The sequence below is a fragment of the Bos mutus genome, chromosome 4 (genome assembly GCF_027580195.1).
Source record: "Bos mutus isolate GX-2022 chromosome 4, NWIPB_WYAK_1.1, whole genome shotgun sequence".
In the NCBI taxonomy this organism is placed as follows: Eukaryota; Metazoa; Chordata; class Mammalia; order Artiodactyla; family Bovidae; genus Bos; species Bos mutus.
Genome location: NC_091620.1, coordinates 25582479 through 25600023, shown reverse-complemented (window position 1 = coordinate 25600023; position 17545 = coordinate 25582479). Strand labels below are relative to the sequence as shown.

Here is a 17545-nt window from a genome sequence, read left to right as displayed (position 1 = left end):
ACCCTTCCTATATTTCCAATAAAACAAAAAGCATATGAAGAAAAGAAGCATATATTGTCTCAAAAAGTGGCAAAATGTTTTAGATTTTATGGTTCGCTTCTGTTTGCCTTCTGATTTCTCTTAGATGTTGACATGATTGTTAAGCATCTTAGTTTTGAGCCATGAGTGCTGTGATTAGTCAGACTATCTCACAGGCTTGGAAAGGTAAGACCACATGAAGCCAACAAAGCATTGCATCAGATGACTCAGGAGAAACATCCTTCTGCCTGTATTTAGCATAGTTTCTTCCCAGGAACAGAAAGTACTTTACAGAAATAGACAGTACTTATACTTTTAGAAGTTGTATGGTCATTGTGTTATCCTAGCCTTGCCAGTAAGAGCTCTTAGATTAAATCATACTGCATTCAACATCCAGTTAGTTGCATCACTATGATATCTGATAATAGTGGTACACATGATTCCGTTGAAGAAGCAGCAGAAGAGCTGAACTATGGACACATTAGAGATGTGAACTTTAAACTGAACCATCAACACATGTTAACAGTTTTGAAGTTGCATAGCCTATTTTAGGTGGGCTTTTTATGAATATCAATTTATTTGAAGTATGGGCACACTGAAGAACAAGCAGGGAAATATGAATAATGGAACATGTTCTTCATCTGGCCGTTAAGTAAATGCTTTCTGAGTTCTGTGCCAGGCACTATATATACCAGAAGTGAGCAACTTCACTCTCACTTTTCACTTTCATGCATTGGAGAAGGAAATGGCAACCCTCTCCAGTGTTCTTGCCAGGAGAATCCCAGGAACGGGGGAGCCTGGTGGGCTGCCGTCTGTGGGGTTGCACAGAGTCGGACACGACTGAAGCGACTTAGCAGCAGCAGCAGCAGAGGAAAATAAAGACCTTCCTTGCTCTTAAAGAGCCCACAGGTAGCTGGTAGAGAAAAACACATCAGAGAAAATGGCAATGAGATAAGGATCTAGTAGAAGCCAGCCGAGGATGTGGTGGGACACAAGATGAGAGGTCCTGAGCCTTGGGCTGGCTGTAGGGAGTTGTCTTCAAGCGGAGCTGTCCCAGCTCTCATCTCACCTGGTCTCAGATTGGAGGGGTAAATAGGAAGCAACGGCAGGAAGGACGGGAGCTGTGTTCCTGTCAAAGGGAGCAGCACACGCAGCACATCACAGTGTGACAGTGGGGGAGAGCCACAGGTGGTTCATGGTGGCCAGAGCGACAAGGTCGCCACGGTTTGAAAGGCCTCACTGTAGTGGCTCTGTCTCAGAAAAGCACAGAAGCTGACCATACGTCCTCTGAATATCTTTCCCTTCTAGAGTGTGTGGCCCTTTCTCTGGGACATGGTGACGCCCAGGCATAGATAACCATAGAGTGGTTCCCAAAAGATGGCAAGGGAGTCAGCAAGAGCCCAAGCAAGCACAACCAAAGCACTGAGACTCAAGAATAGGAAATTCCAGAGAAACGTTAACACCTAAGCTGGTTGATGTATTGCCTATCAATACTCTGAATAAAAATCTCTTCATGTACTTCTTATTCCTACTTCTTCTCTACCCTTCACCACAATCCATTAATCTGTGCCATAAATTCAACTTCCTTAACGTATACTGTATATGGCAACATTCTAATACCATTTCCACTGCAAATAATAGCTGTAACTAAATGCATGTGTATGAAGTTGCTGCTGCGAGTTGAGCCTGAGTACTTGGGAGAGCTGCACAGGGCCACACTCTGCAGCAGGGTGGGCAGAAGTATAGTGGGGCAGATCTGGAAAGAGGAAATGCTACAGGGCTGGCCAGCTTCAGCTGATTTTCAGAATAGAATCATCGGCCATCTAGAAATTGGGAATGTAATTCATCATCTCAAATGATGTTGTTTTCTGTGATGCTCATTGGGGTAATAAGATCAAAGCGATAATATCTTAAGAAGCAAGAGTTTTGTGAATTCCTGAGTGGGCACCTTTGCAGCTTTAAAGGAAAGAAGTAGGATGTCTCTGGCTCTTAGAGCATGGAAGGCTTGCAGCCACAACCCACTGCCCATAAGAACTCAGGGCACATACTAAGGTAGCTCAGAGGGGTGTCTCATTCTCTGGGGGGCCTTTGACAAACATTTGGAGAAGCACTGTGATAATCAAAGTATAGCAATAGAACCAAAGAGGGAGGCATTTTAAGGATCTGTTCTCTTAGAGCTTGTGATACTTTCTTTGGGACACGGTAATGTCCCAGCACAAGTGAACTAGCACTGGGCCCCCGTGGGAGCTCCAGTAAGAAGAGCTAGCATCCTAAGACCTGAATCTGTAGAAATACTATACCTGAGCTGCTTGGCTTATCACCTGCCATGTTTTAGAACTGAAATGGCTTTCATTGCCCCTGCTGCTTTTTGGGTTTTGGTGGTGGTGGATGGGAGAGATACTCAACAGTATTTATTGAACAAAATGGACTGAAGTAGCTAGATTCAGGTATCCAGAACTGGGGGATGGGGGGATGGAATCTCTTAATGCAAAGCATTATACTGAAGTCAGTCATTGTCAGCCAGATACACCCCTATGCCCATCAGAGAGGACATTTGGCAGTGTCTGGAGATATTTTTGATTCTCATGACTGGGGAGGATGCTGTTAAATTTCCTACAATGCACAGGACAGAACTCAAAGAATTGTTTAACCTAAAATGTCAATAGTGCCAAGGCTGAGAAACCCTGTGCTAGATCTAAAAAAGCTGAATTTTGATCTACTCGAATAACCAGATAGTATGGTTTTTTGTTTTGTTTTGTTGGTTGTTTTGTTTCTTCATAATTCCTCACCAGTAAAAAAAAAACAGTTTTTGCTACATTAAAAAAATTTATTTATTAAATTTGGCAGTTTCCATCAAAAATAAAAATAAGTAATTTTGATATATAATTCTACCTCTAGGAATTTACTGAATAAGTAGACTCACATAAACTATACAAAGTACTATATATCATCCAGTACTGTTTGTAATAGCAAAGCATTGGAAGCTACTTAAATGCCCTTTAAAAAAATGACTGGTTAAATAAATCATGTGTATCTATGTAATGCTATGCAGCCATTATTATGAATCATGAACGTGTGAAGTAGTTTGATACATTCCAAGTTAGAATCATTTCAGAGCTGTATTGTTTGTGAAAAAAGCAGGGTATAAGAATATATGTAGCATATGCTGCAGTTTTTCTTCAGAGTGTGTGTGTGTGTCTAAATACGCTCATATATCAGAGAATATCCCTGCAGAGAAATGCAGGAGAAATGGAGAAACAGGTGATGGTAGTGGCCTTTGGCAAAGAGTCTGGAATACTGGCACTGTATCCCCTTTGGTCCAGGTTGAATGTTTTTTTAGAAGTATACTTATGGTTTGTTCAAAAACTCAGATATTTTGAAAATTATTTGAAAGGATACAGTGGAAAATCTTGCTTTCTGTTTTCTATCCAACCTATTCCCACATCTCCACACACACTAAGGAAAATATTTTCATTGGTTTCTTTTGTGTCCTTCCAGAATTTCTTTGTGCAAACGTAAGCAAATTCAAATATATATTCTAATACCTCCTTTTTAACCCAAAAAATATCATGCTAAAAACCCTGTCCTATACATTGTAAGTCATGTTAATTTATAGTTTGTATGTATTTGGCTGAGCACATGGCAATTTTTTAGAAATATGACTTTTGAAATCATAATCCCCATCCTCTTGTGACTGATTTTTTTAACTAGCCTGTCCTTTTCTGCCTCAGGTGGAACAAAACTGGGCCACGTTACAGGGGGGTGAGATGACCATCCAGACAACGCAAGCGTCAGAGGCCACCCAGGCGGTAGCATCATTGGCAGAGGCCGCAGTTGCAGCTTCTCAGGAGATGCAACAGGGAGCTACGGTCACCATGGCACTCAACAGGTGGAGGCAGGGGTGGGCAATAAAAGAGGAGGGTGACTCTGTCCCTGTATACAGATGTAAAGAGAAACGTCGTACCTCACTTTGTCACAACTGGCATTTGAAACTTAATACTCTTAACCCATAAGATATTGTAAAGTTGTCTTGTAATCAGCCCTCACCCACCCTATTCCCATTCCACTCCACCCCCAGCAACCAGTTCAGCCTTTCTGACTTCCTGCTAAAACCTGCTGGTCAGGGATATGGGTCCCTTTTGCTGTATCCTGTTCTGTGATCATTAACAGACCAAAAGCAACAGCAAGGTGTACCTTGTGTTTTTAAAGGGACCAAAGGATGTAATAATAAAAAAAAAAAAAAATCAAGAAGCTTTGGGATTGATTTTCCTTTTACCCTACAAAGAAACTGCTTTTTGTTATGGATATTAATCCGTGTTTTAGCTGATCAGGAGCTAACTTTACTGACTTTTCAAGAAATTTGTTCTTTGCTTATCAGTGCCTTTGAAATAAAATAAGTTTTGGATTATTGGGGAAAAACTGAACCTTTTTTCTTCAGATATACTTAGGAAGGATACTGTGAATGGAATACTCTAGTAAGAAGTAGTTCCCAAAACGAAATTGTATTGTTTTCCATGTTGTTCCTTCTATTGATTGTTGACAGAAAAAAATCATCCCCATATTATTATTCTTCTTGTTCATTGCTAACACAATTTTATTTTCAATGGACCCAGATACTTTAAATAATGGTTAAGAGGGTGTGCTTTGAGGCCAGGTTACCTGGGTTTGAATCCCATCTCTGTCCCTTACTAGCTGTTTGACTTGGGCAGTTTACTTGACCTCAATGCCCAGGCTTTCCTCTGTGTAAAACGGGGGTAAAGACAGTACCTACTGTGAGAACTAGAGTGAGAGTTGGAAAAGCCAGTGCATATGAGAGCCTCAGATTAGTGTCCAGCGTATGGTAAGGCTGCTGTTATCATTATGTGCAGCAGCTGTTAGTCTCAAATGGTCGCTGAATTCTTGTGACATGCCAGCACTCTACTAGGTAAGATTGTATATAACGAGTGCTCTAAAATACAATGTCTGCCATTAAAGAAATAATAATGTGGTTGGTAGATTGATTTCAGTAAAACACTTAGCAAACATATTAGTTAGAGTGTAATTCACTGTATAATTGTATAGTGTAGACTATGAACATAGGGGGAATTCAGAAGGGGATCACCTCCTTCAAAATATAAGCATCAGATAAAGTTTAGATTGGCTGTGATGGACAGTAGAAGGCCTTGATAGGCTTAGTTAGGTACAGGTTTCCATGAGGCTGTATAGTACAGTTGCTGAGACCATTTCTGAGGTCATATTGGTTCAGGTTTGAATCCTTCCTCTGCCATATAGTTGTCATACTGTCTTGAGAAATTTCACCCCTGAGCATTGGTCTCATCAAATAAGGATAATTTTCATCATGTAGAACCGTAAAGATTCATTGAAATGATGGATATAAGTCTCATCAAACTGGCTGGCCTGTAGTCAGCATTTCAGGATTTATATTTATTATCATTTAACTTAGATTTTAAGATTCATCTATTCAGAATTGCTTATAGTAAGAAGAGATTAGAAATGGAAGTCCACTTGAGAAGAGGTGGTCCACTTGTGACTTGTCAAAGGCTTGGAAACTACTAGTAAGAGTGGAGATAAAGTGACTGGATTTTGAAGGAAGTATGGCCAGGACTTGGTGATTGAACTGAAACATATACATGCTTATCCTTCCAGAATTACCAGTGAGTCCCTGAGAGACCTGGAACAGAAACTTTTTTCTTAGCCCATTGAACCGTATCATTTTTCACTGACATGAAAGTCTTATTTGGTCTCCTGCACTGTGACTCAAGCCCACTCGTACCTTTGAGAGAAGACACAGATAAACTTCCTGAAAACCAAGACCAGAGTGAGACACTCCTTCCTTTTGGTTTGGTAACCCCTCACTGATGGACGGGGCCTTAACAGGCCACCATTGAAGGCCAGAAAAATTTCATGTCATTGAGCCAGCACCTTGGACGGTCCAGTGAAGTATGTGTCCTGAGAACCCTGTATGCTGGAAAATATGAGGCACATTTCTGGCTCCCTTTAGTGTGAGGACCAGGGCTTTTTTCCAAAGACAAGGAGGGTAATGGTTTCCCCTGGGGGCTTGTTAACAAACTCAGAGGCAGCTGAGGCAGCTACAGTGTTTACTCCAAAGGAAGGAGAATATGGTTCACCGTGGCATGAAGGAGGAGTAAAGAGATGTTGAAATCTGTTTGCAATCATGGCCCCAGTGAGTGTTGGGGGATGGTGTGTTGCAGCCTCTGCTGGAGGTGAAGTAACCAAGCCTGGCAGTGATGACTAGACATTGCAGGCTGTTAGGGGAACATCATGGGCTCCTAATTCCAGGAGCTGTTATCACTGTCTAATGTCAGGAGGGTTGGGCTTGAAACACAAGCCCTTGGTGTTTGCTTCTCTGTGGTTGGTGAAAAATACTGTGAATCTGGGCTTTGTTCCTGTGGTAACACGATTTCATAGAGCTGCTCTCTTCCAGCCATCTCTTTCGGGTGCAGGTGGAACAGGCCTGGTTCTCTTAACAGTCACCTGCACCTTTGCTGCACTGTAAGCAGCAGGTGTGGGCACAGACTAAAGAGAGAGAGGCTGGCCACGTGGAACGGCAGGTGGGCACAAGACAGAGGGCGCCCTCAGCTGCTAATGGGAAAGGCGGTCGGGCAGGTGCAGAACAGGCCTTCTTTTTTCCAGCCATGCTGTTAGCAGTTTTGTATAGCAAGTTAGACTGAGGGCCCTGGGGTCACAACCTGTCGCCCACCCCGGCTTTACAATAACCGAAAAGGGGTATGGAGAAATCGTCATTGAATACCTTGGAAACTTGTTAATTTTAATTATTTTCAAAATACAGAATCAATCAGTACTTCTAGGAAGGAGATAGAGAGTCAAAATGAACAAATGAAAAGCAGAGCATCACAACTCAAAAAAAAAACAAAAAAAACTGTTCACCCTGAACAGGCCAACGTGAAAGCAAGTGAAATCACAATTTGCTAGTTGCAGTACAGTGATTCAAGTTTCAGTCTGTTGGTTTAAGTCATCCTAGACTTACATTCTAGGTCCTGCAGAGTCAGTACAGTCTTTGTACATAAGGATGCATGATAAATATGGGTAGACTGAATCGATGTTTGCCCTCCTATAAATGTGTGCTGTGTTGTTGACAGGGAGATGGTTTTTACTGCGTCTCTACTGTGTATGGTGCTGTGACTCAGTGCTGTGGGGAGAGAAATGCCCCAGGAAGTTAGAGTTGCTGTTCTTTTGCAGTGAAGAGGCTTGGCTTTAAAAAAGGAAGTGAATCCTATTTTTAAAGAAAAATTTACTCTTACCGTTTTTTAAAGGAAAATATTGGCTTAAAATTAGAGGTATTATTAAAACAAAGCATGGCTTTAATATATAGATTTGTATTTATTTGTCCACTAACGTGGGATGGACAACCTAGTTCAGAAATCTTATCTGGAAATGGAGGGCAGAGAATGCAGCTGCCTCTTTTTCCTGTAGATGAAGGTTAGACACTTGCAGATAAAAAGTTGATGGAAAAAAAGGGAGAGGGGGGAGTTGATGGAAATTTCTCATTGTAATTCTGGTTTGGAAATGACTTGTTAAAAAATTGTAGAGTAGTGGCTTAGTGACATTTTGATCCTGATTCACCTTTTAAGTAAAGGTAATCTTTTTCTAGCAGCATATCATTTGATCATTTCCCATGAAGTCTAGTGTAAGTGGTTAGAGTAGATTTGGAAATAATTGTCTGCTGACCACTGGTGGCACCATTGTCTTCATGCTCCAGGTGAAAGATTCATCCGTCACTGCTTTGCCCCTGACTCCTGACGGGGCATGCAGTAAGTAACCTCACCAACGTGCAGACCTGTCACCCCATCAGACCGCTCATCCCTGGCTCCCCAGGTTGCCTTAGTCGTTGCTGGTTCACAGCTTTTCTCCTCGCATAACATACTTTAGAAAGGTATCAAAGAAAATGACTTCAAATATTTAGATTTTCAGGCATCATAAAATGGGTGTGACTGGATACAGGGACTCTTCCAGGTCAGGGCTTGGGTAACTGTTCCCCTCTTGGAGCCTGGGAAACCCCATGCTGGAAGCATGCATCCGAGAGCGGCAGGGCAGCACCTCTGATGGTCGTAGAAATAAGATTATTGTAGATTGTGATTAAAAAAAAACTGTGGGGAATGAGCAGTCGTGAGGCGACCTGTAAACAAAGCTCCTATTTCCATATAAACAATTCTCAAAAACCAGCTTTCTTCTTCAGAGTACCACATAGTTGAAGCCTTTTCAACTTTTTGGCTTTCCGTGAAGTCTCAGGTCAGAGTGTTAAATATTTTTATCATTAATAAGTGATAGCTGAACACTGTTGAATTGTCTGGTAGTATTTGATACAAGTTTCTCAGAAAAATATGCAAAGTTATGGGTCTTAGGCACTAAATAATCATTTGTTTTACCATCTCTAATAAATAGTTATGATGGACCCTAAAATTAAAATCTACCTTGTAAAATGTAAAGAGTAGCCTTAGTAGTAATTCCAGGTCAAGGGTCCACTTTGCCTCTGAATTCATGTTACAGGTACTGTGGAATGACTGGCTGTTGATATCAGATCTGAAGTACATTTTAGCGTAGAGATTGATCTTGACTTTTAAAGGGGCTGTATGGAAGCTCTGATTTTGTCCAGCTTTTTTGCTCAACCTCAATTCCATCCCCAAATTTTTTTATAAAGGAAGTAAAAAAATTGAAATGTATAATATCTTGGACTAAGTCAGACAAAGAAGGCTGGAAATTAAAAACATCCACAGCTGAGCAACTAGGAAAGTGGGGAAAATCAGCAATTTTGCTCTTATTATTTTGAACAAATGTCAAAGAATATTTACATGGGGAAATACAAAGTTAGGTAAGAAAAGCAGGCGATAAAACTGTAATACAGTATGATCTTGACTATCTGGTTAAAGTGTTTAAGATTATTAGGAAAGTAACTCGAAGTTTTAAAATTTTCTTTTATACTTAATGAAATTTTTATGAGTTTCTCCATGCATTTTATTATCAGAGAAAAATAACTTTTTAAACACACATAATTTAAAAAGCAAAGCAAGTTAGCAAGAGGGGAGAGTTTTCTATTTAATGAGACTTTTTTGTCCATTGGACTTCTCAGACTTCTTCCAGAATCCTTATAGTGTTAAAGAAGTCTTCCCCAGAAGAACGATTATGTCAGTTGCTTTACTTGTTTGTTGACTTTCTCAGGTGGACATGACACTGTTGAGTTTGGTACATGTTGCTCTGCCCGCAGTCATGGCACGTTTGCCCTCAGCAGTCCACAGCCCTTTGCCCTTCAAGATGACTGCCGTAGTTACGGCAGAGTCTGCAGCTATAGTGAAGCTGAATCCACTGGCTTAGGCAGTGTCTGACCCAGAACTTCGTCCACCTCTGATAAGCTAAGTGACGCCACCTTCTCTCCTCCAGGCCCACTTTTGATATTCCCTCAGTACCTTTGCAAAGTGGTACCTGATACTTTCCCAGGAGAGGTGCTGAATTTATCTAGTATTTCGTCACTTGCTCTCCCCCAGCACCCGATATTTTAACATCTCTGAAGTTTGGATGGTAAACTATAATCTTATGATTACAATTGTCAGGAACTTTTTTTTTGGCCACACCACGTGGCTTGGGGATCTTAGTTCTCTGACCAGGGGAACCACCAGGGAATTCACAGGAACTTTTCTTTTTTATTGGCACATAAAACAGTAATAATACATTTTATAGTTTGTATCATCACAGAATCAGTAAAAATGAATATTTATGTATATAGTAAAGAAAAGAAAAATGAGATACAAACTGTTAGAATAGCGTGTAAAGAGATGGCTAATATCTTTCTGTTCTACAAAGTGTTTGCTTTGCAGTGAAGGAAGATTTATTTATTAAGTTTTGAATCAAGGAGTTTGGGCTTATAATGATAATTTAAACTTTTAAGTGTTAATTTAGTGTTGCCTACATATACATGAGGCAAAAGGAAGGGGTGAACTTTGCAAGATACCAGTCAACCATTACTCTGTATTTGGAATCATAGATGTAAATCAAGTTGTTATTATTTAATATATTTTTATGAATATTTTAATTTTTTTGTTTTATATTGAGTATAATTGATTTACAATGTTGTGTTAATTTCAGGTGTACAGCAAAATGATTTAGTTACACATATACCTATTCTTTTTTAGATTCTTTTCTCATATATGTTACTATAGAGTATTGAACAGTTGTTATTTAATATTAATTGAATTAAAAAAACCAGGTTTCTGACTCCTCATATTATCATCCATGCTTGGCCATAAAAGGGCAGTTTCAGATGGTCCTCCTTGTGTAAGAGAAAAGAGAAAAAGAAAACCTTGTGATCCACAACCAAAATGGCTTTTGCATTGTGACTTTGTATCAGAGCTCCCACTATGACTTGCAAGCACTCTGTTGATACTGATAAAAAAGAGACTGGGAAGGAGTGCCGTCTGTCCTCAAACACCCATTTGCTAGGTTTAAAGAAAAGCCTCACTCTAGCTGTATAAGTATGAAAGACTTGGCATTTCTCTAGCTATTTACTATTATCATTTAAAAATTGCTCTGGTTCTCTCAGTAACACTGGAATCCCTTGTTTGCTGGGAGGCTCTCAAACATGGAGTCAGGGAGCCATCCTAGGAAGGGTTGGAAGTTGGTTTGTCTTGCTGCAGCACTGTTCTCCTTCGCCTCACACATCCCCCTCCTGTTCCTGTACCCACAGCGAAGCTGCCGCCCATGCTGTCGCCACCCTGGCCGAGGCCACCTTGCAAGGGGGGGGACAGATCGTCCTGTCTGGGGAAACCGCAGCAGCTGTCGGAGCACTTACTGGAGTCCAAGATGCTAATGGTAAGACAGCATGAATATTTTATCGAACTTCTTCCCTGTTTCCACCGAAACCTTCATGACATGACTGACAAGCCCTTCAGAATGAAGATGAACTTTGAGTTTATATTGGTAGGCAGTTGATACCTAGAAAAATTCTAGGAGCCTCTGATTGCTTTCCCTAGTAGGAGACTTTGGGTTTCCTGTGGGGGAGGAAGGAGTCAAAATAGTGGCTACCTAACTGAATGGCTTATTTGAGAAGTAACTGTTTGCTGTGACAGGACTTGCTGAGAAGGATTTAAAATTTTTCTGTGAGGTGCATTTTATCCTTTTTCTCCCATGGTGTAGAGGAGTGTCCTTTAGTAGAGCAGAGACTCTCTTGTGGGCGAGTGCATTGGGGTAACAAAGAGTGTTCTGACCATCTTGAGAAAGGTAGCACCATCTCATATCAAGGTCAGCCAGCAGGCTGTGATAAAGGCGCTTTTCTGGTTGATGCTATGCGTTCTGCTTCTTGTTCAGTGCGGCCTCACCAAAGACCTCTGGACTGAGCCAATAACATGCCACTACTCTGCCCTTCTTTCCCAGCTCTTTGATTTTCTGGATATTGGTGCTATCCTGAATAAACAAAAGAGATAAAGTTCATAGAAATACGTTGACAGGGATTTCCAGCTCCAGTGCAGCTCTCTGAATCCATTTCAGCAGGCTTTGGGAGTCAGTTATCAAAACTGGGCTGCCTGGGAAAGTGCCTCAGAAGTCTGGTCAACAGGAGGACCAGCCTTGCTCTGTGAGACTCTGTGCAACTGTTTATTGAGCGTTTAAAATGTACATATAATGTTTAAGTAGGACAAATTAACTACTCTATGGTTTTTGGAGATCTGTAGTTTAAAGTCCTAGAAAGAGGATAATAATAACATACTTTTATTTAGGCAGACAATTCCTTAGTGGCATGAGTGGCTAAAAGAAAAGCCCTTGGCACTTTTTGAAGGATAGATTCCTAAGAACAGAATAATATGTTAGTGGAAAAGTCTTTGAAGAAAGACAAAATGCTGCATCATTCTTCAAAAGTGGGGAGAAGAAAGCACTTCGGTCTTCCAGAGAACAATAGGAAATGTAAAGAACCGTGTGGCTTCTGAGCATCATTTTCTTCATACAGACAAACAAACAAACATATTACAATGACAGCCTGCTTTTTCTGTAGGGCTAGGGGCTTTTGTGAACTAACCCAAATAGAGATAGAGTTGATCTTGACCAGAGCACTGCAAAGTAAAGGGCATCTTACAGCCATGTATATTCAGGATGAAATGAACCATAGTTTGAATTAAGGAAATCTTCCCTCTTTAGCTAGAATCCTACTCTTGTTTTCTTTTCTTTTTCTGTTCCATATCTGAGTCTTCATCTACCTTAAATGGAGAAGGATGGGATATCTGATTATGTCACATTCTGAATTGCAATTACTGTTACTCACTATGCGTGCATGCATGCTAAGTCGCGTCCAACTCTTTGTGACCCTATGGACTATATCTCACCAGGCTCCTCTGTCCATGGGATTCTCCAGACAAGAATACTGGAGTGGGTTGCCATTTCCTGTAGGGGATCTTCCTAACCCAGGGATCAAACCCACATCACTTACATCTGCATTGTCAGGCGAGCTCTTTACCACTAGTACCACCTGGGAACTATCCCTTTTCACTATGAAACTGCTGAAAATACTTCCCAGTGTGGATTTGATGGGAGACTTTGTTATCCCTTCTAATGGTCTTGACCTGTCTGAGCAAGAAGAGACTGCTTTGTAGTTCTGTCTCCTCCCTAGGCTCACCTTTTCAGATAGAGGAGTTAATAGGTAAGTGTAAGAACTCTCTGGGTCTCCCGCCAAGTAGATATGTCTACTCAGCCATCAAATCAGACCATTGAGTTGTGCCACATCCTACTAATATTAGACAAAGGCTCACATCATGCCATCTATACCTTGGCAATTCAGAAGATGAATCAAATGTTGGATATGACCCAAGTAATTCTGATACACCTTCTTCTGTCTTCTAACATTTTTACCCAGAGTGCTGTAGGATTTACTCTGGGACTTGGAACCAAATTATTCTCATTTAACCAACTAATTTGTCTGTCTGGACTTTTAAGGGTTCTTTTTTCATCATTATTTCAGATTGTGTCATGTTGGCATTGTTTGTCACTTCTGTGATGACAAGCTTATGGTATCTGCCAGTAGACCCAATTTATTATCAAGAATTGTTACCAGGAAGAACCAGATGATAGCAGAACAAGTTGCTATTTGGTAACAGACATAACTGGGGAGAAAAAAAATACATCCCAGATTCCAGAGCATGACTTAAATAAAAATCCTACTAGCAGATGACTCTTATAAGAACAGTGTGGATATTGGCCTGTTCAGGCCTGAAGCAAGAATTTCAGCGTCTTCTAGGATGGAACCACCAGGGATGGAGGACCACTGCGTATGAAACTTGCTAGAGCACAGTAACCAGTGCGAGACAGCCAGGGCAGTGTAGGTCAGTGGCATCAAGGCAGACCTGACAAAGACCTTGTACCTGAAGCCTTCTCCTTTTTTCTGGATCCTGTCCCACCCCAACACTAAAGGGACTACTCAAGCACTAGCATTACTCTATTTCATTTGTGTTCTCTCATTTTAAATAGTTATAAATGAGTCTTTTGTCTTTTATGATGGTGTTTCATGATTTGGTGCAGTTAAAAGGTTTTCACAGGTGCCTTTCTCTTCAAAATGTGTAAGGCTGGGAAAGGGCTCTGGTTGAGTTCTTTCCTTGCCTTTTTCTTTTCTTTCTTTTTAACAGTTATCCCTTGCTTTACCCCCACAGCGCACCTTAAGAGGTTGTACAATTTTGAATTGCCCATTGGTTTCCTTTCTCTCTACCATCCTCTGTACCCTAGAACCCCCTTTGCTAATAATAATGGACTTCAGGACCACTTCAGATCTTTTATCTTCCTCCCTGTTTCAACAACAACAACAAAATGACAAAAATCTAGATGGGGGAAAAAACAAAACAAATAACTGAAGTTCATCGTTAATCAATAATGGTAATGGGAATCATCTGCTTCAACTATTGTCCATCAAGCTTCTTACCAGAGTTGCTTAGAAAGGATCAGTGTTTTCTAAAATAGTTGGCACTTTTCTAATAATATCACAGGAAAAAAGGGGAGCATAGCATTTTCTTGCGGGGGGTGGGGGGGTTGATTTGGTCCTGATTATAAAGCTCATCTATGATCACGCTACACAGAATGTTTTTTGAGGGTTTGTTTTGTTTTTGTTTTTGTTGAGTTTTTTAAAATATAGCCTCCCCCACCCCATTCATAACTTTTTAAATCTAATTAGGATCATGTTGTACTATTTTATAACTTGTTTTGAAATATCTTAACCACTTTCATCTGGCTAAATGTTTTTTGAAAAGATCACTTTAATACTTGCTAATATATCATCATATTATCCATCATAATAATCAGTCCTCTATTGTCAATAATTTAGGTTATTGGTAATTTTTTACAACATGAATAATAGTGTTCATCTTGGTACAAAATCTTGCCCACACCTATGAATCTTTGCTCTCTACATAGCTTATCCTTCCTAATACTTCCAACAGAACTGTTTAGAACCCACTTAGTTACTCCTCACCAACATTAGATATTAGCATAATTTACTTTGTATGTGTATACCTATTTGGTAGGCAATAAGTTGAATTTTATTTAATTTGCATTTTTTTAATATTAGTGAAAGATATTTTTACTCTTTTCTCCATGTTTTTATCTACACATATATATTTTAGTATTTGTCTATTTGTGTTCTTCACCCATTTTTCTACTGAGGTCTTTAATATATAAAGAGTTTCTCCAAATCAGTAGGAGAAAGATATAATCCCTTTATTGTGTGTGTTGCAAGCTTTTCCCAGTTTATTTTTATTTCACTTCTGTTACTTTTAGTTTTGTTTCCTTGTTTCTCTTTGACCCAAATCAGATCAATATCTAATTACATTCCAGTTCTATGGATTCAATTTTTATTTTAAATACTATAAAATATCTTGAATTTATTTTGGTGTATGGCATTATGTAAGAATGTGAATCTTAGCTCCCTGACCAGGGAGCAAACCTGGGCCCAGCAGTGAACGCTCAGGGTCCTAACCTCTGGACCACCAGGGGATTCCTGGGTGGGTGCTGTTTAGAATGAGGGGAGCTTGTTTAGGGAGACAGAGATCATGGTCAGGAGGAAGTAAACTCAGGTGAAGAGTTGTTTCCTCAGAATCCTCTGCCCAAGCCCTCCTGCTGCCCTTCAGTATGTGCCCGGGCTCTTTCAGTCTCCCCACCTGTCTCCAGGGAAACAGAGACCAAGGTGGTACGGTTGGGGAATGTGGGAAAGAGCTTGGGGGGGTGTACATTTCTGCCTGGAGCAAGTTGACTGGCCCACTGCTTCCCCTCCTGCTCACTGCAGCCTTCCCTTTGGCTCTGCGTCCAGCCCTTGATTTCATTCCCCAAAGTGTTCATAAAATACATCTCTACTATCCGGCACCCAGAGACTGTCCCCTGCCTGTGCTGTCCTTCCTGAGACAGCTGCCTTCCCCATGCCCTGAAGTGGGGCATGGAGAAGTAGGCTGGAGGGCTGGTCTTCTGAACACTGAAGCTGGTTGTTACAAGGCATTTACATTACACACAGAGGAGCAGCCCTTCTCATTTCTCTTCAGTACCACATGCCCCTCTTTGTTCTGGCCTGGCCCTGGCAACAGCCTTGCTAATGTTGACTCTTGCCCCAGATTCATCAACATAGTTTCCTACAACCTGAAGACCCCGCTCAGTCTTGCTGCACTATAAACAAATGTACATTCTACTATCCATTCCAACTGCCAGATCACACTAAATCAGTTTTCAAATTCTTTGAGGAAAAAACCTTGATCTTCCTTTCACATTGACCATGTCATCACTTTTTCACCTCCTTGTTTTTCTTTAGCCTTTTTAAAAACTTTTAAAAATATGCATGTGTTTTCCCAGTTGAATTTAATCTCAACCGTGATCACTGGAATACTTTTTTTTTAATTGGTGTTTTTAGCAAAGGGGATAAAAGAGTAGATGGATGAGGACAGTAACATAGAGTTCAGATAAGGGAGAGCAGGACTTTTGAGTGGGGTCCTTGCATGAGAGATTAGAACACACATTCCTATCCAGCAGGGCCTCCCACGTGAGACAGGATGGCTGAAAGGTCCATCCTGTACTTACTATAAAGAGATCAGCCCAGCTGGACCTGCAGCAGGCAACATGTGTGTGTTAACTTTCTGTAGAAACCTGCTTTATGTGTATTATAGAAACCTTTAGGGTATTCTTAACTTGGATCTGTGGATCGCGAAAAATTCTGCACAAAAGTTTTAGATTTATCTGGAATCTGCAGCTTTGATCAGAAGTGCAAGTAGATCAGAGAGAGCTCCCATTGCCCCACCCCCCACCGAGATGAAGAACCTCTACCGTAGAAACTGTGGCTAGGGTCACGGAGGGTATCTGGTGTGGCATGGAGAATGAAAGGAAGGGCGGGGAGGTGGGAGGACCTTCAGGTCTAGATGGGTCCTCTGAAAGCTGTACCACTGCCGAGCTCTGTGCTCTCAGGCAAGTTCCTTAAGCCTTAGCTATATAGTTAGGAGGATAATACTACCATGAGGTAGTCGGGAGCATTAAATAAACAAAGAGATTCCTGTGAAGTACTTAGCATAGTGCTTGGCACATAGATCCATCATTCATAAATGTGAAATTATTATTAGCTGCCAGCATCAGTTTCTTCTCAAGCATCCCCCCAAATACATTAAGTGGTACAGAGCGCACAGTACTGTTCAGTAGACCCAGCTTTCCTGTCTGTAGGACAGGTCCCAGTGCTTACCTTACACAGTTGAAGGATTTATGGTCCAGAGTTGAATACTGTAAAAATGGGAATATATGGGAGTATTTTTATAACCTTGAGTGAAGGAAATTGAAGGTGACGTTGTTTAATGGCTCCTGCGGTCGGTTATATCACCTTCCTTGGTCCAGGGCTGCTGTTCTCTTCCAGCAGCATTTCAGCTTCCATCACAAAGGGTGACTTTTTTTTCTCACTTTTTCTGTATTATCACCACCACCATCATCCATTATTATTTGCAGCGTGTCCTTTTGTTCCAGCTCATCTTTAAGAGTAAGAGATAAAGTGCCAGTGCTCATCTTGATAAACTATAGAATACATCTCACCTTCTCCCTTTTCCTATGGTCCTCGTTTTCTGGACCCATTAATATATGGACTTGTTCCCAGAAGAGTCAGTGAAGATGTAAGTATTAATTAACTTAGGAAATATGTCAATGTTGCAGCCTCCAAAAGATGCGGATATGCTATTCTTGTGTGCACTAAATCACTCTTTGCCTCAATATTTTAAACTTTAAATAAGTAAACTGTATTAAGTAAAGTTTTACTGTAAATGTGCATATTCAGTCACCATAAAGCGTGATAATAGCTTTAAAATAACTGTTGTTACTTTGACACTGTGAGACTGTCTGTACCTTTAATGAAAAAGTGGGGAGTTCAGTGCCTCCTAGATTGGAAGCAGTGAGCCCCTGAGCCCCAGGGTTGTGTGTGTGAGGAGAGAGCCTCAGGCTGCAAGCCCCCTGAGAGCAGGAGCTGTGGGTTTTCAGGCCACCATCCTGTAAAGTAAATGGCCCTCTTTTCCAC

The 17545-nt window shown here is 40.8% G+C and overlaps 1 protein-coding gene across 7 annotated transcripts in view; it reads left to right on the top strand.

Moving 5' to 3' along the window:
• The window catches only part of NRF1 (nuclear respiratory factor 1), a 130787-nt gene that overhangs the window by 89789 nt on the left and 23453 nt on the right, over positions 1–17545 (top strand). For all 7 annotated transcript variants that reach the window (XR_011463954.1, XM_070369235.1, XM_070369237.1 and 4 more), the window contains 2 exons: positions 3750–3907; positions 10736–10860. Coding sequence is in view for 6 of the 7 variants with exons in the window: in XM_070369235.1 (XP_070225336.1) it covers positions 3750–3907; positions 10736–10860 (283 nt within the window). In the remaining variant the exon portion in view is untranslated. The remainder of the gene's footprint in view (positions 1–3749; positions 3908–10735; positions 10861–17545) is intronic.